Here is a 26,625-nt window from a genome sequence, read left to right on the forward strand (position 1 = left end):
AGACTTAAAAACACAATGCTTGACATTTAAAGTCTCATCTTTACTCCTCCAAACATTTTTCCTGATAATGAGGTCAAACATCTCAATCTGGCGTTTTGGAAGATTTTATGTCCCTGAAATTAAATGTGAATTAAATTTTAAGTGTAACACTTTTAATGACATTTTTAAGTCCCAGCAGAAACCCTTCTACTTCTAAGTAAAAATGGAATGCATTATTAAATTGCATCTTTCAACTAATCATGCAATGCAAATTGAAAGTGCCAGTGGATACATTTTTTTTTTCCCTTTCCTTTTTATATGATTAATCATAACAAGCTGAAAAGTCCAGGTCCTGTTGTATTCCTGTGTTAAAATGCCTGATTGTACTTGGAGGTCTTACTATTTACTGATGAGGTATTTACTTTAGAAAGAATTACTGCAATAAGTGAAATGTTTGATAAATTTAATATAGTGCTGATCAGTTGGGTTCATCAATGGGTCGACGGCAGTAAGGACAGCAGCTGTGCTGCAGCAAAAGGATCTCATAGTCTTCACTGTGAAACATCTGCAAGAAAATACAGTAAGAAAACGTTAGAAAACAAGAAGGAAGCAGCAGCAGATCAACCATCAATCTAGAGATTGAAATCAGAGAATTATGGTGATCCACAAGTCACAGTGTGCTTTTTTCTCTCTCTCTCTGTTTATTATATTGACCAAAATTAAGAAATCACACCATTTTCAGTCCAAATAACCCCCCCAGATCAAACAAGGGTTTTCAATTTCATTAACTTTTTGAGTTAAATAAAACTTTTATTATCGATGGATAAAAATGAAAATCACTCAAATTTCATTTGGATTTAAAACTACCACCTCCTCAAGACACTGCAGCACTGTTTTTTCTCTTGTACATGTTTCAGTCAAAATAATTAAAACAATTGCAATTGGTCAAACTTCCGTTTGAGTCAGATCTCAAACTAAATTGAAAATCCGTTTCAGCCAGTTAAGACCATTTTAGCGAGAGCTGCAGCGCTGGGTATGTAAATTCAGTACCTTGAAGCAGCTGGGGCACATGGTGATGCTCACATCCGGCAGCAGGGAGCGGAAGTATTCCCATTTGAGCGGCTTGGGCCAGCGTTTGATCAGGACGTCCCTTCTGCTCATGGAGCGCAGCACCGAACGACTCACCTTGACGGGGACAAAGGTGGAGCCCCCTTGCTGTTCGGACACACGGATGAACACAAACACATCCTCTTACGGCCTCCGTCTTTTCACTGTCTCCAGCTGGCTCACCCAGCTGGCAGAATATTAATCACCTCATCTATTTTCTCCTCTCCTTTCTTACCTCGAAGCTCATTTTGGCTGAAAACGGATCGTCGTCTGAATTAACCAACCCGTCGTCTATCCTCAGAGTCTCCATGTCCGCTTGGCATCAGTGAAGAGCAAATAACCTTTTTTTTTTTTTTTTTTACGTTTTTTTACAAATGTTTTCCACAATGACAACTGCAAAACAGGATAGCTCCAGATAAACTGGCATCTGAGAGCGAGTTCTGGGAGACAATGTGTTTAAGTTGTGCCTGTCAGTCACTTCACGGCCTTGGAGGAACACAACACACCTCGGTGCCCTTGAGAGTCTGCTGGCTAATGCAGGTTAATCCCCGCAGCAGGGCTGTGGCTATGGCTCTTCGAGAGTTAGTGTCATTAAGATGAGACGGGAGAGCCTCACTAACCCTATTAGCGCGAGGACTAAGATGACTTAGTTCTGACAGCTTACCCACAAGCACGAAATCAAGGCCAGCGCAGACTAAACAGCTTCTAAGGACTGTCACAAGACAGAGGAGAGCCACGTGCTGCAATTAGAGGAGGTGTGCTGTTTGTAAGGGCAGCTGCAGAATGAGCACTTAATAATTCATATGCATCAAGTGAACAATCTGTCACTTTGTGTGCAGATATGATAATAAGCTGAAGATGAAAGGATACCACTGCTGCCCACGTTGGGGCTTTGTGCTTTGCAATCTTCTGTGTGAGGAACCTCCAGGTCGATGAGGGACAGAGCTTCTTCATCACCGATTCCCTCCCCCAGGTAGAACTGCACCAGAGGCAGCACCTCTGTGTCACAAACAACGTGTGCAAAACAATGGAAAAACAACGAAACGATAAGATCTCACGTTAGCGTTAACACACAGCACGTTCGCGTCACTGACCGTACGACGAAGCGGAGTAGATGAAAGGCTGCCGGCAGTTGATGCACACGCTGCCCTGGCTGTTCAGAAGCGGGTTGTTTGTGGAGCAGCGGTAGCACATCATGTCCTCAATAAAGTCCTGCAGGAAACATGAAAACTTTACCCAACAGGTAACAAGACAGGGATTTTAATTGAAGTCTTCAACACACCTCGCTGTCGTGGAAGGGTTTGGAGTGAATCATGAGGCTGCCCAGCTCTATGGACTCCACTAAGTGTGAGGGAATGTGAAGCTCCTGCAGCTTCTCGTAGGAATACCTGGCCAACTTATACGCTCCCAGTTTGCAACTCTCCTTGGCCAGAGCAAACAAGGTGTTGCTAACAGTCAGGTTAAGGCTTTTGTGCCACAACGTGCAGGGATACACTGATCAGAGACATGTCTGGCAACCAGTTATATCAGTCTAACTGACTGGCTGTAAATAGAAACAAATACTTAACATTTTATGCAAAATAAATAAATGAATGATTTCTTAAGAGACGATGAGGTAGCAGAGCCTTCTCTCTGCATCACCAGTAACTCGAAAATGCAGTAAAATATTCACAAGAGGAACTTGTAAAAGAGAAAGACAGCAAATCTCATCTACCCTTTTACAATACCAGCGCATCTTTTTGTTGTGCTTCACTGGCACACTTCACAACGCAGGTCATTAATGTTACTCTAAGGGGGATTTAAGGAGCCTTTCTGTGAACATCATGTGTGAAGGAGAGTTTTCAACAGCTCTGCACTTAAATTTCAATATTTGAACTCATCAGCAACATGATTAAAATCTTTTAAAAACCTTTTATTATATCACTCTGTGTGTAATGAATCTATCTTAGGTTTACTTTTTTGAAATTAAATTATGGCAATAAATAAACTTTTTAATGATCGAGAGGCACCAGATTGGAAAAAAGATCTTTGATCTCCCGATCATTGGTCATGGTCAGTCAAATGTAAAAAAAAAAAATAAAAAAAAATCAGTCAAATCTGGTGACTAGTTCATTTCTTGGTGCATCAGATCCTTAAAGTAGCAGCAACAAATAAATAAATAAATAAATTACATCACCCACATTTGGCAGAGAGTCGGAACAGAACTGCTAACTATTAGTAATTATATAAAAACAGATTGTGGAGAGCAGCTCTGTGAGTGCAAAGCACAGGTCAATCAGCTGCAGAGGCAACAGCTCTATATCGGGACACTATTCCACTCCAGCTCCTCCTACACACCCAGCTCTGCTACTCCTGATAAACACACGTCCTTCTATTGTGTAAAGTGTTTAGTTCGGCGGGCTGGGGAGGGCGTTATTTGCAACACTGTGTCCAACAGCTCACACAACGTCCAACACCTTCCCGCTAAGTTCATAAATCTCACTTCAAAGTTGTCGGAGCAGTTCGGTTCAGCCACAGAGGATCCCAGCTGCTGGGGTGGATTTCCCCTTCCAAGGCCCTGCTTTCCTTCCTCACACAAGCTCCTGGATGGGTTGCGCTGTGCGCTTCTTAGTGGGGTGAAATCTGTTTGTTCAAATTAAAACCAATTGTTCGTTGAGTTCATGAACAGGAAAGTGTGCACAGAGTTCAGTAATCAAACCACTTGTTTAGAAAACCAACTAAGTGCCTCTTGCTGGCATCGCCTCCTCCCCGTCATCACGGCTTTTCTTTCCCCCAGCGGCAGAGTGGTCTCTGCTGTGGCGCCAACACTTCCGTTCTCTCCCAACTTTTATCTCTTTTCCTCTGCTTTGTCATCACTGCTGCTGCTGCTGCTACTGCCAGCCAGTGTTGATTTTGGAGCGATTTGTTGTAGGAAAGAGGTAAAGTCCACCCTACTGCAAACATCTTGGTGTGTTAAATCTACTTTCATTGAGAAAAAGGATACACTTTAGAAATCCCCGGAAGTACATCCTTGGTGAGGTTGTTCAGCAGGAACCTGCAGAGGCTGAAGATTGTCTCTGGCATGTGGGAACTAAAAGGTTCATCCTAAAGATGGAAAAAATTATTTATAACAAGAGACGAGGGTGGTATGGATTAAAAATAACCTAAATATCTGATAACCACTTTAAAAGCTCCATTTCTTTTACTCCCACTCTTATTTCTATAATCTTTCAACCTGTCCTAAAGCAGGCTAACCCGCTGCTGCGTCTTATCCGTCCTCGGAGTGCCCTGGAAGGCAAAGATGAATTTTCTAAAGCCGTCACTAAAAGCATTTCATCCCCAAGAGTTGATAACTTTAAATCTATAGCGCCTGTCTGGGAGAGTTAGCGTGATAAATAGAGGTTTTCCTGCTCTGGTCTGGATCACAGAGATGCCTCTGTTGTTGCGAGGGTGTGACCACGGCGGAGAGACAGAACGAAGGAGCTGAAACAACAAACTGAGCACACTGACACAGGCCAGGTCACACGCGCGCGCACACACGCGAACTCACACAAAACCCTTATAAGCAGGAACTGTGTTGTCTTGAGGCATATGAGGCCTGGGGGGCAGGAGAAGGCCACTCAGGAGGTTGTCATGTTGTTCCATAAAGGAGCTTTTTACCTTAGCGACAGAGGTCAGGGGGGTTTAGAAGTCCAATAATGGGTGGGATATTTCCCTTTAGTGAACTGTAACCTCAACTTAATGCCTTCTATTTTCTCTTTTGTTCGCTTCGCCTGACACTCTCTGTGCTTATCTTAATTTCCATTTAAAACTGAATCATTCTGTGGATTGACATAATCTCGCAAAGCCAGACCTATTCTCTGTGTGCGTGAAATCGTAAGTCACGTATAAGTGAACAAAAATAGGCCTCTAACCACATTGTAGGTACTATTTCTGGTCTAAGCAGTTTAAATTTGACAGCTACTCACTTAGGTCCTGGTCTTTGTGTCTTTGAGTTAAGCGGAATTAAAACTTATAAAGTTCTAGAGTCTCACCGTGTAACGCTGGATGGAGCTGTAGACGTAATAAAGCTCAGCAAGATGCTGAAAGCTCTCAAACTTCTCCAGCATTTCCTTCCTCTGTTCTGTGTTTTCTGGTTCAGATGCACAAAATCGTAATAAGGTGAAACTTCATGGCCAAAAACAAAAAAAAACAAACAAAAAAAAAAAAACTGGGTTTTTAAGACTTCACAGTTGACGTTCCTCACCTCGGGCAATGTCCAAACACTGCATAGACAGCATCCAGTAATAGTAGCCTGCGTCGTTGAACCTGTTCTCCACCACTGCATTGTGGGTAAGCTGCTCCAGGACTTTTACTGCTTCATTCTGACGCCCGGCCTTGTGAAATGCTGACAAGTAGGAAAAGATCAACAGTCAGTTGCTCCTGTGGGTCTTCAAAAGCCAATTTAATGAAGCAACACTTCATACAGTCGAGTTCAAGAGAGACTCCATGTGGTGTTTTTCACTGGTCTTCCAAGGAACCATTTCACACATCAGGAAAGCAATACTGGGAAAGGTTTTATATTCCTCGTCATTAATGCTTGGCACAGTTACATATCACTGTTACTGTTAAGTGACATTACAACCACAAACTTCAATGTTTTCCATTAGGATTTTATGTGATACATTTTTTTTTTTTTTAGTTTTGTTGTGATTTGTTATACACTTTTAAAGTATGGCACCTAATCGTTCATGCATTTGTGCTTGAGATCCACCTTTCACCTCAATCGCCGATCCATTTCTTGTAGCTACACATGTTTTCTGGGTTCTTTACAAAACTAGCTCTGGAAGGACAGCGTCTTATGGTCCCAATGAAATACAGCTAATTCTGTAGTTTTAATGTGACAAATAAATGTTACGATGCGCGAGGCACGGGGAATAAATGTCAAAAGTGATGTATTTACCAGATAACAGGTAAAGTGTTTCTAATGTAAGGACTAGCTGCAGATCAGTCCAGTTATGAAGGCGGTTCTTAAAATATTGCTGAACACCAAAGCACTTCTACTTTTAGGTCCAAATAAACATGAGACTAGTCTCTGTGTTCCTATCACTGGGTAATTAGAAGCAGCTTTTAGGAGTCGACCCCAGCAGTGACCCTGCCCCCACAGAGCTCTGCAAGGGTCAAAATGCATTATTGGCAAACATATATTAGAAGGCCTAACTGGATAGAAATCACATTCAGCTGCTTTTGGTTACTGTTAGCGACAACAAACCCCAAACTCCCAACTAACAGAAACACCAAACACAAACTGACAAATCTGCAGACTGTGCTCCATATTTTCTAATTTGAGCTCGCTTTTAGAGACAAACAGAAATGCATGTTATTTTACATGTTATATTATTATAAAAGCTGGCATATATATAACCATTTATTTGTCCACAAAGATAAATAATATCTTGGCTGTATAATCTGAGGACAAAGGGGTAAAGCATCTAGCTGCAGCAGCATGTAATACAGATAAAATCTACTGTTAAACAAACCTGAACAGAAACTCATAACTACCAGATAATGCGGTTAACTTTCGACTCTCGTTTGCATGCTAATACCGATTCTGGCCAATTCAGAATATGTATTTAAAAACAGAATACAATAAGGTATATGAACAGCTTTCAAAGTATTTTTCCTCCCGCCACCTTAACTCTGAGATTTCCAAAAGGTTGCAAAAAATTTCATCATCCTGCTGGCAGAAAGAGGTTGAAAGCTCAAAAAAGATGAAAACCCATTTTGTTATTTTATTAACTTCTTACATCTCTGAGCTTCCGCTGTCTTGTTTTCAAACACCTTTTTGGCAGAACAAACAGCTAACCTCGAATCTCCTTCTTTCGGTATTGACATCCCCACAGAAAAGTGTTGTTGTCGGTGCAACCTGGTACCCCTTACATTATCTGCAACCATAGATTTCATAAAACTGGATTTTTGTTGGTCAGCAGTCAGAACAAATTTAGGTGACAACTGGGCAATTCCAATCAAAAGCAGGGTAGTGCAAGAAATCACAAATTTAACAAACTACTTGGAGTAGGACAAGTCTTAGTTAAGTATTTGAGGATTATGCATTCAGTATCTCAATGCCAGAAAACATTTGATGATGCTTTTCGTTCATTGCAGGTAAAGATGCTTACAGGAGGGCAATCAAATCATTAAGAAGCTACATCAAGATTGTTTCACTGTCAAAACAGCATAAGTAACCATAAATCATTTCAAAAAAACATAAGATGTTGTTAAGGTGGAAATAATGAGTCCAATTGTTTTTTTTCAGCATCTAGATAGACTAGTTGCTATCTGGGTTCTGCGTTTGCTGCTAAGTGTTAGTTATGTATTTGTATGTATTTAGTTTAAGTACTGTATTTGTTTACTTAAAATAATCCACAGGGTCTTCACAATATTCATTGATACCTTCATTTCATGTGTTTTCCTAACATCCTTCACCCATTTCTTGGTCCATCTCTACAAAATCCTTCAAAGTAAAGTTTTGGGGGAACTGGATATTTTGCGGCACTCAAGTAAATATCCTTTAATATCACCATCTCCTTAGCCTGTTTTGCTTTTGTCCAGCATCCTAAACATCTTGTTTTAAAATTCATTTGGACTGGGGCTCTTATTTGAGGGATTTTTGAGCTTTAGAAATCTCTACTGCTCTAAAATGGTAGCATCGTTTCCCATTCAAAGAATTAGAAATGATGACACTTATTAAGAGCAGCAATTTCTAACAGCATCCAAATAAGAAAAGTCTTTTTCTGCATAGAAAAATAGCTCATTAAATAATTTGTCAGACTCAAGAAAGACATTATGACAAGACCAGACAATCTTGGGCATATTAATTCATTCAACTATTCAAAAATGGAAATGAAAAAAACACACAAAGTTTTATTTTGTGTGCTGTTACTGTGGAGCCAATAACCGCTCATTATTTCATTTTGGAGCTCAATTGTTATCCATAAAAAGCCACAAAAAACAACAACTAAAGCACTTTAGCACTTTAAGCCATGATAACCATTTCTGAGATTGTCACAGAGAAACACCAGTGCACTGAGTATGAGACTAGCCAGAAACTGAGACATCACAATCACTGGTAACACAATACTGCCTCAACAGCTCCCTAAAAAGCACACAATTACCTAAACGCCTGCCTATAAGCAAGCCCAAACACAATCAGTCATAAATCCCACATAGAGACGAGCAGAAGAAGATTATGTAGGAGAGGAAATATGCCTGCTGAGATTATAATTATAAATCTATGAGCTGATTATGACTATGGTTAGAGTTGGTAATCATCATCAGAGCCGCTTGTAGCACTGGTGATTAGAGGCAAGCATGCGTGTCACTCACTGAACAGGCAGCCGAGCCGTGTCCTGCTCTGCTCTGGCAAAGAGGATCATGTTTTACGGGGGATATGGAAAATCTTGAGGAAGTTGTGAAAAAAAAAAAAAGTCTGTGTCCAAACCCAGCAGGTTTTATCACTTCCATATGTAGACCAACTTAAAGTATGCTCTATATATGTTCACAGAAACCTGTTCCTGGAGGCACGGGTTTTTAAAAAGACGATAATACATGCATCGTATTCCAGAAACAAATCGACTGAGTAAAGGTGAGGCTGGAGCTCTGACCTTTCTGCGCCTCCTCGAAGCGATCGTTTTCAGCCAACCACTGGGCGTAAGGCACAAAGACGTCATATTTGAACTGCGGGTGCTTCTCCACCAGCAAGAAGGCCTGGAAGATTAACAGTTGAGAGGACAAAGGAAACATTACACTTAATAGAGCATCGGTGTTCAGTTAGTTGGTACAAGATAGAAAACGTGGTTAAATGGCCCGGGGCTGGTAAAGGCCCAGCTGTAACTCATTAGGGAAAAACAAGTTAACTGTACATTTTTTTTAAGTCACAACATTTCTACAACATTATTAATTAACTGAAGACAAAGAGGAATGTACAAGCGAAGCCGGCTTCACACTCGGCTACAACTACAACCGTATCGCTGTTTGAATGACAGGAAACAAAGAGTTGCTGTGGGGCCCAGTGAGCAGAAATTTGCCTTACAAAGTGACTAATTAACCTCGATGTCCTGTGGCACAACGAGAGCCAAGAAACACACATCGCTCACACTCTTTGGAGTGAGCGAAAAGTTTTGAGTGGGGTCTCAAAGTCATTTAAAAATACTTTGCTTGAGAGAAAAATGGCATCCATATGATGTAGCCAAGTTTGTGTTGGGGTCTGGCTCCCTGGGAGAAGCACATAAAACCAAAGTGTTCCCTAAACCTCTGGCACCCTCCTCATGTTTTCTCCTTTCTCGCTCTCTGAGGATTAAGACATACTCCGAGAACCATGTCTTTGAGATTTGATGTTCTGCTTTTGGCTCTAGCGATTCCAAATGCAAATCATCCATATGCATCTCTGCACTGCCTTTAATTTGATTACAGACTGCAGATGGATTAAAGAAATGCAGTATTTCCTTTTCCTACGAGCGGCATGATCTGCTGCGACGCAGGAGCATGATTGAAAGTTGTGTAAAGTTTCAAGCTGATGCAGCATTTTGTTTTGAACTTCTCACAGGCTCATCACAATGTGGGCACAAATTCAGAGAAATCAGCATCTTGATGATCGGCTCTGGAGGGCCTGTGGTTTCATTTGTCAGTAAATGAGGAGATCAGGCAGACATGTCTTCTTGTTTGCATTCAGCCATGGTTACTCTGTTATTCTGACAAACTATTTGTTGGAGTTCCCTGCCAAACTAAACAAGCCATAAAATACAGTTTACTCTGTGGCTCATGAAGCACTTTATTAACAACGGTTTCATGTTACTGTATTGCGGGGTTGTTCAGAAACATTTTTCCTGCCAAATATGCTATATTTTTCAGACTTGAATGTGTATAGTTCTCAGGTCATTTTCATTTCTATTTTCAAATAATAAGTTCAGTCAAAATTCTCTTAGACGTCATAAAAAAATACAAGTAGAACCTATGAGAAGATGTAGACACAGCATGTATGTATGGACTAGACCAAAAAAAAAAAAAACTGAATGATTATGATGACATATGCATCATACATTCAAATCAATAGTAGCAAAGCACACTTATTTTTTTTTTATTTCTGAGCAACCTATTTTTTTTAATTCACATATTTACTATGTATGTGATGAGAAAGGGAATAAACTTGGGGAAAAAAATCTATTTCTCTATTCTTTCCCCAAGTAAATAATTCAATAAAACTGACAACTCTCTCGAGACTTTTCTGCACACAGCGAGTCATCCTGATGAGCTGAATAAGTGTCTCAGACCTCTTCCCAGTGTCTCGTGTCCACGTGCAGCTGCACCAAAGCCTTCAAGTCCCCCATCTTGGAATAAGTCTCTGAGGCATAGCCATGGTGCCTCAGCTTCTTAAAGTGCATCGCACACTTCGCCAGCGGTTCACGCTCGGCCTTGTCTAGCTTGCGGGCGATGTCGATCAGCCTACACGAGAAGAGGGGAATAGGTACACAGATAGGGTGAGTGAAGGTAAACCATCAGCTTGCCACCTGCTGCATCATGCTCATGACCCAGGAACGAATTTTAATCAGTCAGGGTCCGAACCTGAATCTGATTCAGGTTAAAGAGCTCTGACTGTGCTGAGCCCCTCTGATCCACCTGAAGCACCGTAGGAGGATCGCGACAACACGTGTGCAGCGTGTCAGATGGAGGCAGCAGGACGACTGAAGCAGCCACCGCTTATCTATTTGTCTACACAGAGAAGTGAGTGTAACTCAACAGAGACGTGAATGTCATTTCCTTCCCTCAGGTTGCCGAATACTTGAGACGCTTTGAATTTTGGAAATATGAGCAGGATATTTCTTTTGTAAGTATGAAGTACTAATGTCTAACTCTTAAAAGCTATGATAAAAACAGGTATTTTTTCCTACAAAAAAAATAAACAAACAAATAAATATATGTGTACTAATAACATAAAGATATGTCAGGAGAAAAATATCTCCTAAAGTGAAAGGCACTTACATGTCTGCCCAGCCGTGTTCTCCAATAATATCTATAGCTTTCGCGTGTTCTCCTGCTGACAGGTACATTTCAGCTGCAGCTCGTGGCTCCTTGCTGCATTTAGCCCAATCTGCCTGCTTCGTTATTAGTAACTTTGAGCTCTGTGGGTCTGTAGCACCAACAAACTCCTGGAAAGAGAGAAATCAAATTACTTAAGTAACACGGAAATGCTGAGTTACCCATTGTAATCGTTGCAAAATATTGTGAAACCAGTTAAACATATTAAATTTGCTACCTTAAAATAAATTGTGTCCTGAAAAAAAGTAAATGAAATATATCAATAGTACTGATCAGAAAAAGCCATGTGAACTAATCTACATAAACAGTTTTTTTGTGTGCGTTTTGTTTTTTAATAATTACAACAGAAGGCAGTGGCAGCATCATGCTATGAGGTTGCTACTCATCAACAAGGGGTCGGGAGGCTGGTAAACATTATTGGAACGGAGCATGCAACTAAATATAAGCGATGCTGGATGAAAACTTGGTATATGCTGCAAAATATTTGAGACTGAGGGAGACACTCAACTTCCAGCAGAGGCAGTGAAATGAAATTTAAAATTCAAATTCAAACATACTTTATTTGTTTTTATTTGTGTCTTAGTTCAGTCTAGTCAAACTCCAGACTGGCAAAGGACTCTGTGAAGAAGAGCGGAGTGGTGGTTCTACGAAGTTTTAACTTATGGAAGGGAATACATCTAACAGACTTATCACATTTTCATTTGTAAAGAAAACTTTCCCTCCACTTCACAATTATGCAGTACTTCGTGTCGGTGTACCATTTTAAAATCTTGTAAACTACATTAACTTTGAAGATATAAAGTACCAAAAAATAACACGGTTCACTGGGCATAATTCTACATACAATTTCTATCCACCTAAGCCGGACAGGATCTTATTTCCATTAGAAAGTAATCTTTAGAGAGAGCAAAAAAAAAAAAAAACCCTGCTCAGACTAAACCATCTAAACCATTCAAGCTGTAAAGGTCTGAGGCAGGAGGAAGAGAATCGGACAAACATCAGGCAGCTCCTCAGCCTTTCCCTCCGGTGTCCTTCCTACCTAAAACAAACAGGCTGCGCGGCCAGATGGCCACACAGTCACAAAAATATACAGCTGCCACATCGCACAGATACAATCTGACACACATATGCATGCAGAAATATACATGAATAAGTCATAGCTGTGTCATCTTCCTCGGAACTAAAATGTAATACCTCCATTAAAAAAACAATGCCACAGGAGCATCAAAGACAGAACATATATATTCAGTTTGTATGTACATTTATATGTAGTTTAAATAATAACTATTTAGGAGAGCCATCCTTGTGCTGTTCCAAAGTATTTGTGTAAAAGTGTGGCATCTGTGCAATGATCAGGTGATGTATGATGTGATTCCGGTGATGTATGAGGAGATGAAAGACAGACGGCTAAAGGGGCCTGTCTGAACACAGCACAGGGCCCCAACTTGGCATTTCTCCACATAATAAAGAAAAGCCACATGTTCTCAACTCATACAGCTCGCAGTACCTCACAGGGTTTTATTTTTTATTTTTTTATTTGTATTTGTAAAAAAGCTGAGTTGCACGCAATTTGCTACGACTCTGTCAGTAAACGCTTCAATCACCTTGGCGTACTCGAACATGCGCAGGTCGGTGTACATGCTCAGGGCTTTGGATTCATGGCCGGCACGTTTGTAGAGCTTAGCTGCCTCGCGGAATTTCCCCTGGAAGGCATAGACGTCTGCCAGGAAGAGCTCGTTGTCGTTCTCGCCCCGCTTCTTCCTCTCCTGAAATCAGTCAGCGTTAACTGTGCGTGGACAGTCAACTGCATGTACACACATCTGCACAACAGCAGCTAGAAATACAGAAATATTCACACCCCTCCATTTTTATTTATTTATTTATTTATTTATTTATTTATTTATTTATTTATTTATTTATTCACATTTTGTGTCACAGACGCAAGCTAGCATTAATCCAGTTGCTAAATAAAGGCCTTAGAACTTTGTTAGACGACATAAACAAACAACATCATTAAGATCAAGGGAGCACAGCAGGAATAAAGTGAAGAAGCTTAAAGCAGGCTTTGAACGTCTCATAAGCCGTGGCAGGGGACACAGCAAACATCTGGCGGAGGATGCTCATGAGAGTAAATTGTAACTTTTAGCCCTGCACGCAAATGATTAGCCCTGCATGTATCATGGAAAAACTGCACAGCACATCACTATGAACAACCCATTCTCACCATTAAATATGGTGCGATTGGGCGCTTTGGGCTGCTTTGGGCTGCTTTCCTTCAGAAGGGACATAGAAGCTGGTCAGAATTAATAAGAGGTTGGTTCAACTTAATCACAGGACAATGTTGAAACATCTGAGAATGGAGAGGAAATTCAAGCAGGACAGTGACTATAAACAGAGCTACAAAGGAATGATTTAGATCAAAGCACATCTCCGTGTGTTAGAATGGCCTAATCAAAGGCTAGACAATGATTTTGTGGACAACACGAAAAAGTGAGCTTCATGGACACTCTCCAGCCAATCTGACTGAACTCGAGTTGCTTATTAAATAAAAATGGTTTTCTCAACGCTCAACGCTGATATGACGTAAACAAGAACAGACTCGAATCTGTGACTTCATCAAAATGTGATTCTATAAAATACTGACTCAACAGGGATGAATAAATATCTTATTCTGCTTTTCAGATGTTCATTAAAAAAAAACATGCATCCTCCTATTTCTAATTCACAATAATGCAATACTGTGCTGGTCTATGGCATATTATCCTCAAATTACCTATTTTAATAAGGTAATGTATAATTTAATGGGAGGACAAGACAAAGATGAGAAGGACATTGACGTACGACTTACGTATGATTTTTTTTTCTTTCCTCTGATAAACAGACATTACCTCAATGCTGCTGATCAGCTCCAGGTAGCGCAAGTCTCTTATTCTAATAAAGGCCTGAGAATGGAAAAATAGTATGATTAAATTATTTTTTTCTTATAATCAGATCACTAGCTTCAGCGTCTTCAAAAGCCCTTTTTAGAGAGTAATTAACCTCTTGAGCTACAGACTATTTTCTAAATTCCTCACCTGAGAAACCTTCTGACATTCAGCCTAAAACAGCTCAACAACTTAACTAAACAACTTGGGTTTTATGAAACAAAAAAAAAAAAAACCTTGGCATTATTTGAAATGAAGCAAATCTTCCTATCATTAAGCACTGGCAACAAACAAAACCTCATGCAAAAAAAAAAGAACACTTCTATTTTGTTTTCATTTCAAACAAAGCAGTAAATTATAACCATGGTATAATAACAATAAGTATAAATGTCATGATGTGATTTAAGGATATCCTCATCTGTTGCAAATGAAGCATTAACAAACACAAAAAAATCTCTGTTCTAATGAAACTAAAATATGTGAAATGCTTGGAGATTTTTTTGTTTTGTTTTGTTTTTAACAGTGATGGATGTGTATTTCTAACAAATCCAAACCAAAATGAACACGAGAAGCAAGAAATTTAAAACACCGTTCCACTGTTTATTTTGCTCCTTGGATAAAGTCCAAAGATCTGTTTCCATGTTTCAGAGATAAACCCCATTGAGAAAGGCTGTGCATGAATGTCTGCTATTGTTTATGTTTTTTTTTTGTTTTGTTTTTTTTTTTTTGCTGATTCAACTAAATGTACCAATCTTGTGTGTGATAATGACACATTTCTTAAACTGGTGTGTCTGACTCACCTTCTTGGCGGTTTCAAAGTCAAGTCCCTCCAGAGCTTCTGTGGCTAAATCCCTCCAGTCACTGTCTGTCACACCCAGACAGGCGATCTGATAAGCTTCCTTAAACATCTTCTTCTCTAGGTATTGGTACATGGGTGCTGACTGGGCAGAGAAAATGTAGCGGTCTCAGAGAGTTTTACATTTTTCCATCTTACAAATAACAATCTTCAACTTTTTTTTATTGATATTTTATGCTTCAGACCAACACAAAGTAGAACTGAAGTGGAAGGTAGAGGAATATATGTAACGGTATCAGAGAGTTTTACATTTTGTCATGCTACAAATAACAACCTTCAACTTTTTCTGTCGATATTTATGTCTTTTTTGTTGATATTTTATACTTTAGACCAACAAAAAGTAGAACAATATACTCAAGTGGAAGGTAAAGGATCTGTAAGGCAGTTTTACACATTCTTTATAAGTAAAAATCTGAATTTGTATTCATCCCCCTTTACTTTGCTAACCTTAAGTAAAGAGGAGAGCAACTAATTACAATCATAAATCACATAATTAGTAGACAGCAATTACTGTATGTCATTTAATCAAAGTATAAATCCAACTGTTCTGTCAAGTGGCAAAGATTCTCATAATAACTCCGGAAGATTTGTGAAGATGCACACTTTATATGTCAGAATCTTGTATAATTTATGATTAGCTTAATTCATGACCAAACATATATGATGCACTCTCTAGATCTTTCTATCTTAGACTTCAGATTGCTGGAGATTCACTTTCGAGTTGAACAAAGATCCTAAACATACACCCAGAGCTGCAATGGCAGAGTCAAAGTCTAGACTCTAACCCAATAAGAAGTCGGTGGCAAGATTTGAAAATTGTTATCAACAGAGGCTTCTTGTCAAGTCTGATTGAGTCATTTCTGCAAAAAAAGATGGTCAAAACACCAATTTAAACGCTGGTAGAGACAAACTCTAAAAAAGTTGTACTGAATTATAAAGTATTAACTCAGATGGGCCGAACACCATGCAACGCAGGCCACAATATTCAAGTTCTTAAAGAAAAGTTATATGAAACTACCATAAATATGTTCACCTTACTGGGTTGGTCTAACACACAAAATCTCAGTAAGAAAATCTGAAGCTTGAGGACGCAATGTGAGAAAATGTGTAAAAGTTGCAAAGCAGTGAAATATTTCTTCTAAAACAAATAACCTTCAGGACATTTTGACCACCATCTCAAGGTTGTGCTATAAAACTCTTTGTTACTGCAGGGGAAAACCGTCACTACATCTAGATTAAAACAGGCCAACAAAATGCAACCCACCTGAGGCACCTCGACTGCAGACATGGAATAGACGTGGAGACAGAATATTTTCGAGCCGTTGTAGCCGACCATAAAGCCCTGCATTTTCTGCTGGTGCACAGGGAAGTTGCTCGCCTTGATGTTCAGGTAGCCGTTCCCGGAGAAGCACAGCATGTCTTCACACTGGGTGTTCCAGGCAACACTGTTAGCATTAGGCTCCTACAGAGAAAATATGACAGGATATGAGAAAGTCAAGGTGTAGAGGCCACTGCGAAACAAAGAAGAGCCAGAAAGACATACTTCAAAATTAAAGTCTCCCTGCGCTGCTTGCAGAAACTTAATATGTATCCATGTTTTTCTTTTTTTTTTTCAGACAGGCTGATTTTGTGTAGTCCGTTCAGAAACCTTTCGATTTGCTGTCCTTGAGATGTTTTTTTTTTTCCGTACTGCTTTTGACAAACCTGAAAAAGTAGTTCTTTGCTTTTGATGTCGTAGACGAGGAGGGTGTTACGTTCATCCACCACAGCCAGCTTTTTGCGGGACGCACTCATGTCCAGGCAGCGCACTGACAACGACAGCTTCAGCAGCGTTATTGGAAAGGGGTTGTCGATAAATATCTTCAATATCTACATCACAAAATCAGAACAAAAAAATTATAATCTGAGCAGATGAAATGCTTGCTGTGATTCACAGGGACTTGCAACCTGTGGTCCGGAAGGTCTTTGGTCCTTTCACAGCAGCTCTTAATAACTGCTTATAAGTGATATCTATGTCATGATAGCAATAGCTGTACTAATAAATACAGGTTTTAGTTGTTTTTCCATTTTTTTATTGAAATAATTGTATTAAATGTTCACATGAGAACAGCACAAAAAGTCTCAATAATGAGTTTTAGAACAATATTTCTTGTCATTAGTGATTTTGTATTTTACATAATTTTCCACAAATATCAACATCCCGTAGAATAAATAGTATTCATTCTCTTTTTTTCTTTATTTCAAAATAGGAATAAAAATGGGGTTCTTTAAAAAATGGCAATATATTTCCTATTTTAGATTTTTATGAAAAATCACAGTTGGAGGTTGTTGTTTTTTTTCAAATGTTACATAAAATTTCAGGCTCTAAACACATTTTATTTAGCTGGACTGAATAAAACGTCCAGAAACCAAAATAATGGCTTTTTGGTGGGTAACAGTTGCAGCGTCCTATGATAAACCAACACAAACGATATTTGTGATATGATATTATATTTTTTTTACAAATAAAGATCTGAAAGTGTGTAGTGTTCTGTATTCAATCCCCTCTAGTCTGACATCCTTAAATAAAATCAAGTATTTTTAGTATTTCCCTTAGAAATCACCTACTGTAATTAATAGAAGATGTAAGAAATTCCCTCTACAGCTTCCCACAAGTAATGGAGAAAACACAACAAGCATGTGGAAGAAGGTTTTCCAATTAAATGGGATCAAAGACCTTCACATGACACTGAACACAGTTTAACTCAGGTGAAATATGGCAGTGATATTGTTCAGAAGGACAAGTAAGCTTATCAAAGTTGATAGGATGCACCATTTTAGTTCAATTCCTTTTTATAGCTATAGATTCACAACAACCATCTTTACATTTTACAAGACAAAACGTTTCAGTTTCTCAAAAGAATCGTTAAAATGATCCAGTAAAATGGGACAGCAAATTACACGGAGTGTAGATCTGTGTCTATGGCGATGCTTACTTTGTAACATTTTTGCTTTTTGCTGTTCCTGACCAAATATGAATAAATTGAAACTTCAGACCTGCATTCAACTGAGATTCTGAGACAAAAAAAATGGAAAACAGATGTTCACACATTCTCTCTCTTCAAACTGACTGAGTTTGAGTTACTTTTGCAAAGATAAAAAGGCAGGAATTTCAGTTTTTCTATATGTGTGAAGATGGAATAGACATACACCTAAAGACTGCAGCTGCTACAACACCAAAATGGGTTTTTATTAAGTGTTGCGTGAGAGGCGCTAAATACAAATGCATAACACATTCAGACTTTCATTTATGGAAAAAAAAAAAATTAAAAACTTTTCCTCCTTCATAATTATGGACTAGTTTATGTTCATCTATCACATAATCCCCTCACACCCCCCCAAAAAAACACTGAAGTTTGCTGTTGTTCCGATAGCAAAGTTGCACAGATATCTTTGCAAGACATTGTAAATTTTGCATTTCTCCAATTTCCTAGAGAATTGACATGAGGGAATGGTTACCATTTCAGAGTTCCTGTAGGAGAACACATTGTCTTTAAGTACTCACAGCTCCGTTTTTTAACCCCACAAGTAGACCCTCTTTGCATGGCGGGCCACCAATCACTTTGATGTAACGAATCATAGATTCCATCACCCATTCTTTTTCCTTGACACCGGCAAAAGACAGACACTGGAGCCTTTTCTCCTGTGCAGAGCATAACAAGTAATATGAAACCACAATCACATACAGTCCTGACTAAAAGATTCATTATGGCAAAATTGCGGTTTTAGCTCAATCATTTCATGGGCTATTAATCATAGCAAAACAAACTCATATAAGTCCAATAAATTGCAGCATGTTGTTCTTTTAAACACGGCAAAGGGTGTTTCAATGTCAGAAAGCAATTCTACAAAGATAAACAATGATATAATCTACCAGAAGCATGCACAGCCCATATATAAGGAATAGGATCTGTCTGGGGCATGAAACACAAGCAAGTCCAATAGAGAGATCTAAAGCACCCCTGTCACACAAAGACAAATTTAAAAGGAAATAACCTCAGCGCTGTTCCTCAGCCCCACCAGACGCTGTCAAACACTGACGAAAACCAGAGGAACCCCCCAAAACAAAAAAGATAACCCTTCCAATCCATTCAAACTGTCTTTTTTTATCCATCCAGCTTGAATAGGGTTGCAAAAGGGGGAGAGGCGCACGCTGCCCATGTAGTTGGGAACACGAGTACAGCTGGGGTCTCGGCAGAAACATGTGGAGAAGCAGCTATTCAATTCCTGGGTTGCGTAGGTTTGGAGTAAATGGTTTAACACTAATTCATTCTGACTTCATCATCTTAATGGCGTCCTAATGTTTGTACAGCTACAAGGGTCAAAAGGACTTAGCAGAGAAACTGAAGAAGGAAATGTTTCATTATGAAAGAAGCCAAATACAAAACAGGTGGGTCAAAAGCAAGTTTAATAAAATAATTCGATGGGCTTTGCTGTGTTTTTAATGAATTTGAGAAAAAAGAAAAAAAAAAAAGAAAAAAAAAGGACGACTCCAGACCTGACAGAGAATGACGTGCTGGGAGCAGACCACCAGCAGGTTGCACTCAAACTTTTTGCAGATTTTGTCAGTAATGCGGTATTCCATGGTGGATAAGTCGTCCGTGCAAATGTTGATCTTCTCGGGTAGCTGAATGGCCAGACGGTTTCTGTAGATGGCGATCTTCTTTACCAGCTCATGGCACTTGATTCTCACTAGGAAACATGAGAAAGTGGGGAGAGAACATTTTCAAAAGATAATATAGAAATTGCTTTTAAGACCAAAAAAAAAAGTATGTTTCCGCTTTCTTTCAAGAAAACGGAAACGTTTTTCATACGTTCTGGTTTTCATACAGAATGTTTCTGTTAAGAAAACGTTCTGTATGGAAACCAAAACGACGACCTTTAAAAAAAAAAACAGCGTTCCTATAAGCTTGTTTGACTGATTTTGAGAATTTTGTCCTTTATAAACAGAAAATGTCACTAGACTTCTTGTTACACTTTAAATATGGCTCCTTGTACTGTGGAGGAAGATGGATGGATGGGAAAGTCTAAAAAAACGAATGCTTTTTCATACTCTATGTTTTTTTTCCAATAGACTCTGATTTTTAAGATGTAAAAATCTTGAAAAGACTATAAAAATTCCGATTTGGAACTTTTCCAGACTGTGTGGGAACCCAGCCAGACTTAAGAAAAGTCTTGTGTTGGTAATTACATTCAGTTCAATTCAAAACTATTTTATTCAAATGGAATGGCAATAATCTCCGAAGAAAGTCTCGTAATGTAGTGCAAGTGTAACACAACTGATTCAATGTGAGTCAATGTGACGCTAAAAGACACCCAACCCATTATTTACTAAGGCATCATAAACTGAGCTGCATGATGCAGGTGTAAAGTTTTACGGTTCTGCTCAGTGATGAGGTCCTGCACGATGACATTGGTCATGTTGTCTCTGTAGGCGTAGAGGTCTTTGTAGAGGCCGTGAACTGTGGTGAAGTTAAGTTGGTAGCAATAGATGGTCCCATCCTGGCAGCCGCACACCTAGATAAGAGACAACAATGTAGCAGTACATCCTATTAACACCTCTAAGAAAAGACTGAGGGAGTGGGAAAATGTTCCTGTTGTTAAAGCCTCTATACTGCCGAGCTGCGAGAATCTGCCAGGAACCCATTCTCTCCTGTGTGCCTCATCACTTTCAGTTAAATATAGTGAGAGGAAAAGCTGTAAAAGAGTGACTGTAAAATGAAATAGCTTGTGTATCTGTGTAGTTAAAAACTGTGTTATCACAACGGGGAAAGAAAAAATGTATCGCTTTCTCTGCGACATGCATTCCCACTCAGGGGCACGGAAAGGTGAGGTCTCGTTGAGATATATGGAACAATGTGACGTGGACCCACCACGTAGTTGGAGTTGGGCTTAACTTGGCATGTCCACACCCAGGCTTTGTGCTCTCCAATGGTTCCTAGCCGCACACCGTCTTTAGTATAGAGGGACACCTGTTTGTCAGAGCCACCCATTACAATGTACTCGCCCTTGGAGAAGTAGCTGATGCAACAAGGGTCGTAGTTTAGAGTTCTCTCTTTTAAAACCTAAAGACGACAAAGAGAGAAGAGCACATTAAAAACAGGAATAAAACAAGCATGTCTTGTGTTTATTGCTCAGGGGCCTGAGCCAGCACTTCCTACTGTCTGGGCCGGCACACTTCAAAGTCCTCACTACATTCAACTATCCCTTTGAATCTGATGAAAAAAAAGAAAAAAAAAAAAAAAAAGAAAAAGAGAGCGTCTGTGGTTAAAAAAGCCTCTATTGTATTAGAGTTCAAAGTCCATTTGTGCAGCATCATATCAGGTCTCTCCATTCTATCCATCTGCTTTTTCTCACTGAGCGGAAAAAGGGGGACTCCCTGACAACTGCTGCTTGTTTTCTTTCTTTGTGAGCGATCCATGGTGTTGTAATCAAAACAGAATGTTCATTTAAACTGATAAATAGGGAGATGACAATGGAAAAAAGCCTCAGATATACCAGAGAGAAATGAACAGTGCAGATGCGTCTGTAATTACAATATTGCCCACAGGGAATTGAAGAGGAAGCAGTGATTATGAGTAGGCCAATAAAGCATAGCAGGAAGGATCACCTCCTGTGTATAGTCATGGTTTCAACAGACCCCAACAATCAGGATACAGATTCTAAACTCAGTTAAGGATATTCTGTGGGGTTTAGGGTTGCACCGATTTATCTGCACGCTGATTTATCAGCCCCGATTTCCTCAATTTTGGGAGATTGGTGATCTGCCGATACTTGCGTGTGAAGCCGATCTTATCCACCAATCTTATCTACCTCAACTAAAGTCTACTGTCCTCTTTTTGCCCTGCTGTGAGAGAGGTTTGACTGACCGCCATACACACCCACCAGGGCATGTCTGCACGTTTTCAGTTAACAATAGTCACCTCACTGTTCCCAACTCAATGTGGTGTAACTGCTATATCTAGCAACATTTCAGGCAAAAAAAAAATTACTGGCCAAAATCGGAATCGGAAAGCCAGGCTTTTTAAAGATTGATAAACTATGATCGGCCAGAAAAATGCAATCGGTGCACCCCTACTAGGGTTACACCTACAATGTTTAAAAAAAGTCAACTGTTATTTCTGGTAAGATACAGACTACCTGGTGTCCTGTAGAGATAGAATATTAAACCCATTTGAATTTATACCATGAACAGGTGCATCTAAATTTATTAGACTTTATAGAAAAATTGACTTAGTTCACTCACAGTTTCACAAAACTGAAACTAAGATTACATACTGAGTGATTTTAAGTATGTCTTTTTGTTACTATTGATTGTAATTGTTTACAGCTAAATACAGTATGTCAGACTATCAAGAAATCCCATTAAACCAATAAAAAATAGAAAATAACCATAGAAATCCTCTGCAATGAGGATGAGCCTCAAAATGTCAATCCTAATTAAGCTGGCTGTAGCCAAGCATTTTAATGGAAAGTTGAGTAACAGGAAGAAGTGTATACAAAGTGTACAAGCAAAAATAACCAGAGCGTTGAGAGGACTGTGAAGCAAACCCCTTCAAGAGTTTGGCTGAAAATATGTTGCATTCATCCTGCTGTCAATATCTATGCTGATTAAAATGACTTCACTATATGTAGCTACCAGTGTTGGTATTATTTGATACGGCACGTATATTTCGATATCTTAAAATTTAAGTGGGAAATGTGAGGTATTGAGCTGTATTTGGGAAGAGAATACTTATAGCAACAATTACTGACGTTCACCTGTTTCCCACTGAGCTGGTAGAAGGAGAGTTTCTGACCCCAGTCTGCCACAGCCAGTGTGTCGTGCTCATCCCTGTGAAGCAAAAACAGCTTAGCCATTGGTGCTGATAAGCATAGCCTTTTGAGCTGATAGCGGCTTTGGTTGGTTAAGTAATGACAACACTGAAAACCACAGAGGCCAATTTTCATTTTAAAGGTTTCCTCTGTAAGTGACAAGCAGGCATTGTGAAAGTTTTGCTATGTTTCATCTTAATCACATTTGTACTTACAAAGAACTACAAGCAGATGTACCTATTCATCTTGTCAATTGTGTTGCTGTCTGGTTCCAAGGAAACTAAATCCTTTACAGCTTAAAACACAACTTCTTCCCAGAAACACCTCTTGCTCATTTTTAAACAAACTATTATACTTTATGGATTGTTTCATTGACGATACATCTGCTGTATTCCATCGCTGACTAACTTTGCACTTTATTTTTGTATTGCTTTATTTTTCTCCAAAGAACCCAGTCAGAGAAGGGCTCCTGGTTTTGGCAAGAGGAGGAAGCAGAGAACAGAGACTCTTCCAAATAAGCATCATAATCTCCCTCACGGTTCAACCACTCTAATGTCAACTACTGCCACCTGCTGGCCTCGCTTAAAATAAGCAATTTACAGTCAATAAATCCACAGTGCTAGCAACATGGACAACACAGGATGGATGAAATAATAAAAAAAAAGAATCAACATTTCTCATGGATGTTATGATACAGTAACTAAGAAACCCTACCTGGATGGATTCCACGCTATTGACCAGATTGGAGATAAAGATCCTCCTGGACGCTCTATCTTGACCTTCTCCTCTCCATTCTTGTTCCGTATGCTCACCACACCATTCATCATGCCGAGGGCGAGGTACTGCCCATCGTTTGTCCACCTGAAGTTTAAATAAACACAAGTTGAAGCAGCAATGTTTTGCACGAAAAGATAAAAAAGTGTTTCATGATAGTCGAGAAACAACTTACCCGCAGCATGTTATTCTGCTACTCACTTTAGTCTTGTTTACAGATTTTTGTTCAGGGGACCACAGGCCTAAAAAAAATGTGAACAGATAATGCTCTCTTTGTGATTCTTCTTGAGATATCACATAGAAGAGTAACTTCTAATCGACCAATCAATCTCATGCATAATCTGTGATTGACTGGACACTCACCAAAGTCACCAGATGAGCAGGAAGCAAGTTGATGAGTGATTGGGTTGTAGGCGACACACTGGATTGCATCGTTGTGGCTGCAGATAATGTCAATAAAAAAAGCAAGACGAATGGAATGAAAGCACAGTGTACACTAGGTAGACAATTGTGTCTTATTCGAAAAGAAATGTTCTTCATGAGGGATAGGTGTGATTCATGCCAGGGAGAGAAACACATTTCCATATTAACAGACAATTATTTCTTGCATTTTCTTTGGATAACATGACCCAGTTTTCTATTTTGAATGAGTGAACAGAAACTTGATTCATTATAGGTTATAACGAGGGATGGGAACTGTGCTGAAACAGAAAATTCAGCAGGGTTCGAGTAGTTTTCAGTACAATTCAAATATGGCTTTGGCAAACATTTCTGAAGTGTATGGCTTGATTGTTGGAAGAGATAACACTATTCCAAGGTCCTCTCAAGGCCATGTAGCAATACTTGATCCCTTGGGATGATGGCCATACATTTAGCGCCACCTGTGGGCTGAAATGTGCAATGGACAGAGATTTTCAACCTTTGGGCCTCTCTAAGGATTTTGTAGACTTTTGCATTTTTACAGTACCTTATAAAATAATTTCCATCCTGTTGGTTAACCTGAATTTTATCTGGGAATGTCAGAGTGAAGTGAACGCAAATGCACAACAAATTTTGCAGATTAAGAGTTCTGTCAGCTTATCCAAATCCACATAAAAGGAGTGTTGTTTGTGTTTGCAATCTGACAAAGTGAGATAGCAGTCATTAAGCTGTTGCCAAACATCCTAGTTTTGCTTTAAAAGATAATACTTAGGTCTTTGGAACATGATCTGTGAATTGTTGGTGCACAAACAAACTGAATCGAAGAGATATTTGTTGGCTTTGTTAAGTCATTAACCCCTATACGACAACATTAAAGACATAAAACAATGCAGTTACTCTTGAAAACTAAAGAAAACTTATTAGAATAATAAAAGCACTTACGTATATCTTAAAATACCCTCCAGTTTAGAAGTCCAAATGATAATGCTTTTGTCTGCAGACCCTGACGCAAACCTCTTACCTGCACAAAAACATGGTTCCTAATGAGTTGAAGGTGAATAAGATAGAGAAAGTCCTAAGCATTCAAATAGAAAACCAGCTCAGTACCATCCCTGGCATAGGCCACACAGTACACTGTATCACTGTGTCCTTTTAAAGGCTGAATAATAGTCCCATCTTTGGCATCGCAGACCTGGAAACAGAAACCATAATTTGTTACAGCAATGCATTCTGCAGAGATGTCCCTCGCAAGGAAAAGATAAAAGGTGAGCCTTACCAGCACACGTTGCCCTGCAGCCATTATAATTTGGCTGCCATCTGGCTTGAAAGCGAGGTCATAAACACTGCAGTAGAGAAAATTGTTTGAAATGTTTGTTTTCGCAAGATTGATTGGTCGATTAGCAACAATGCGCGGAGTCATTTATCAGTAAGAATCACATATTGCAGTTTTAATGTTGAGGGTGACCCTTAAAAAGCCCTTGAGAATGTTGTTTTATAAGTGTATTTTTCTTATTTTTATCTTGTGCATAACAAGAAGCAATATCAATGTAAACAAAGCTGATAACACACCGCCCTGTACAGAGATTAAAACTGTTATACATCCAGAGAAAAAGCAGGATGTATAACATAGGGGAGGGGAGTAACAAATAGTTTACAATATAGTGTGATAAAATGCTCCCATGATTTAAAAAAAAATGAGTCTGCAATAATAAACTCTAACTGAGCATGTTTGCATAGCTAAATACCTGACAGTATTATAGTTGTTTTAGTCGTGTGACATATTTTTCAATGTTTTATTTTTAAATATTGTAGACCATAAAGAATGACATGCAACACTGTACAGCTATATTTATAAAACGACAGAAAATGTTGTGATAACATTTAAAGTCTGTATTGTATTAAGTCCCTAAGCAAACCGTTTGCAAAAACATGTAGGTAAAAGATAGACGTAAATGTAAAGTAGGGTTTCCTAAGTCTAAATAAATTGTTAAAACGTGGACTGTATTAGAGTAAATTTTACACATCAGTACATCAGCAATGTGAAAAGGATTGTGAGTTTTAAAGCTAGAAATTGTAAAAAAAAAAAAAAAAAAAAAACGGAAAGAAGGGACATATGCTTTTTAAGGTTAGAGAATGAAAACGTTCTCTAGTGTAGCTGCAGTGGCAATAAACCAGTGACAACATTTTTGGGAAAACATTAAATGCAAAGAAAAAAACGCCTTGACAAAGAAAATATTTCAGTGAAATACTTTGCGAATAAACAAGACCATAAAATCTAGCTAGATCTGTGGCAATAAATAGAGACTTTTAGCAAACTTAACAGCGACAAACTAGACGTTTTCAAGCATATTTTTAACGTACATAAGATGTCCATCATTTGCCTTCGATAAATAGCTAGATGCTAATGTACGTTAGCTGGCTTCTACTAGTTTACATAGCAACCACCGTTGCTATCCAGCTAGCGTTACATCCTAGTTTCCGACCGGGGCAAAAAATAAACACAAGGTTAGAGTCTCTTACCGATCACGAACCGTCTCTTTCCATTTTTCAATTGGCCTCATTTTCAGCTATAAACCATAAAAAAGACGACCTGATTTTATTTTAAATCAACAAGTTATTGCAGTTCGGGTTTTCCGTTGTCAAGCTCTGCTCGGACTG

General features: G+C 39.1%; 1 protein-coding gene across 3 annotated transcripts; it reads right to left on the minus strand.

Annotated features, from left to right (window-relative positions):
• Positions 1 to 425: 425 nt before the first annotated feature.
• On the minus strand, positions 426 to 26,621 carry ift122 (intraflagellar transport 122 homolog (Chlamydomonas)). Of its 3 annotated transcripts, none has more exons than XM_015033413.1 (29): positions 26,488 to 26,621; positions 25,244 to 25,310; positions 25,075 to 25,159; positions 24,910 to 24,988; positions 23,911 to 23,987; positions 23,723 to 23,789; positions 23,488 to 23,634; positions 22,714 to 22,792; positions 20,832 to 21,023; positions 20,337 to 20,475; positions 19,457 to 19,650; positions 18,464 to 18,601; positions 16,624 to 16,788; positions 16,184 to 16,381; positions 14,864 to 15,004; positions 14,028 to 14,081; positions 12,744 to 12,905; positions 11,083 to 11,249; positions 10,374 to 10,545; positions 8,709 to 8,811; positions 5,312 to 5,452; positions 5,100 to 5,197; positions 4,070 to 4,170; positions 2,369 to 2,534; positions 2,181 to 2,298; positions 1,957 to 2,085; positions 1,322 to 1,398; positions 1,030 to 1,194; positions 426 to 544 (listed from the first exon to the last, which is right to left on the minus strand). In XM_015033413.1, exons 1-29 carry the CDS (start codon positions 26,526 to 26,528, stop codon positions 458 to 460), a joined length of 3,549 nt encoding a protein of 1,182 aa, XP_014888899.1. In that variant the 5' UTR covers positions 26,529 to 26,621; the 3' UTR covers positions 426 to 457. The 3 variants fall into 3 exon arrangements, with proteins under 3 accessions (XP_014888899.1, XP_014888900.1, XP_014888897.1); XM_015033414.1 differs by having other exon boundaries at positions 1,322 to 1,401; positions 22,720 to 22,792; positions 26,488 to 26,620; XM_015033411.1 differs by having other exon boundaries at positions 1,322 to 1,401; positions 26,488 to 26,620.
• Between the last annotated feature and the right edge of the window lie 4 nt (positions 26,622 to 26,625).

Source organism: Poecilia latipinna, unplaced genomic scaffold (genome assembly GCF_001443285.1).
Source record: "Poecilia latipinna isolate Pla-1442-1.1 unplaced genomic scaffold, P_latipinna-1.0 Scaffold268, whole genome shotgun sequence".
In the NCBI taxonomy this organism is placed as follows: Eukaryota; Metazoa; Chordata; class Actinopteri; order Cyprinodontiformes; family Poeciliidae; genus Poecilia; species Poecilia latipinna.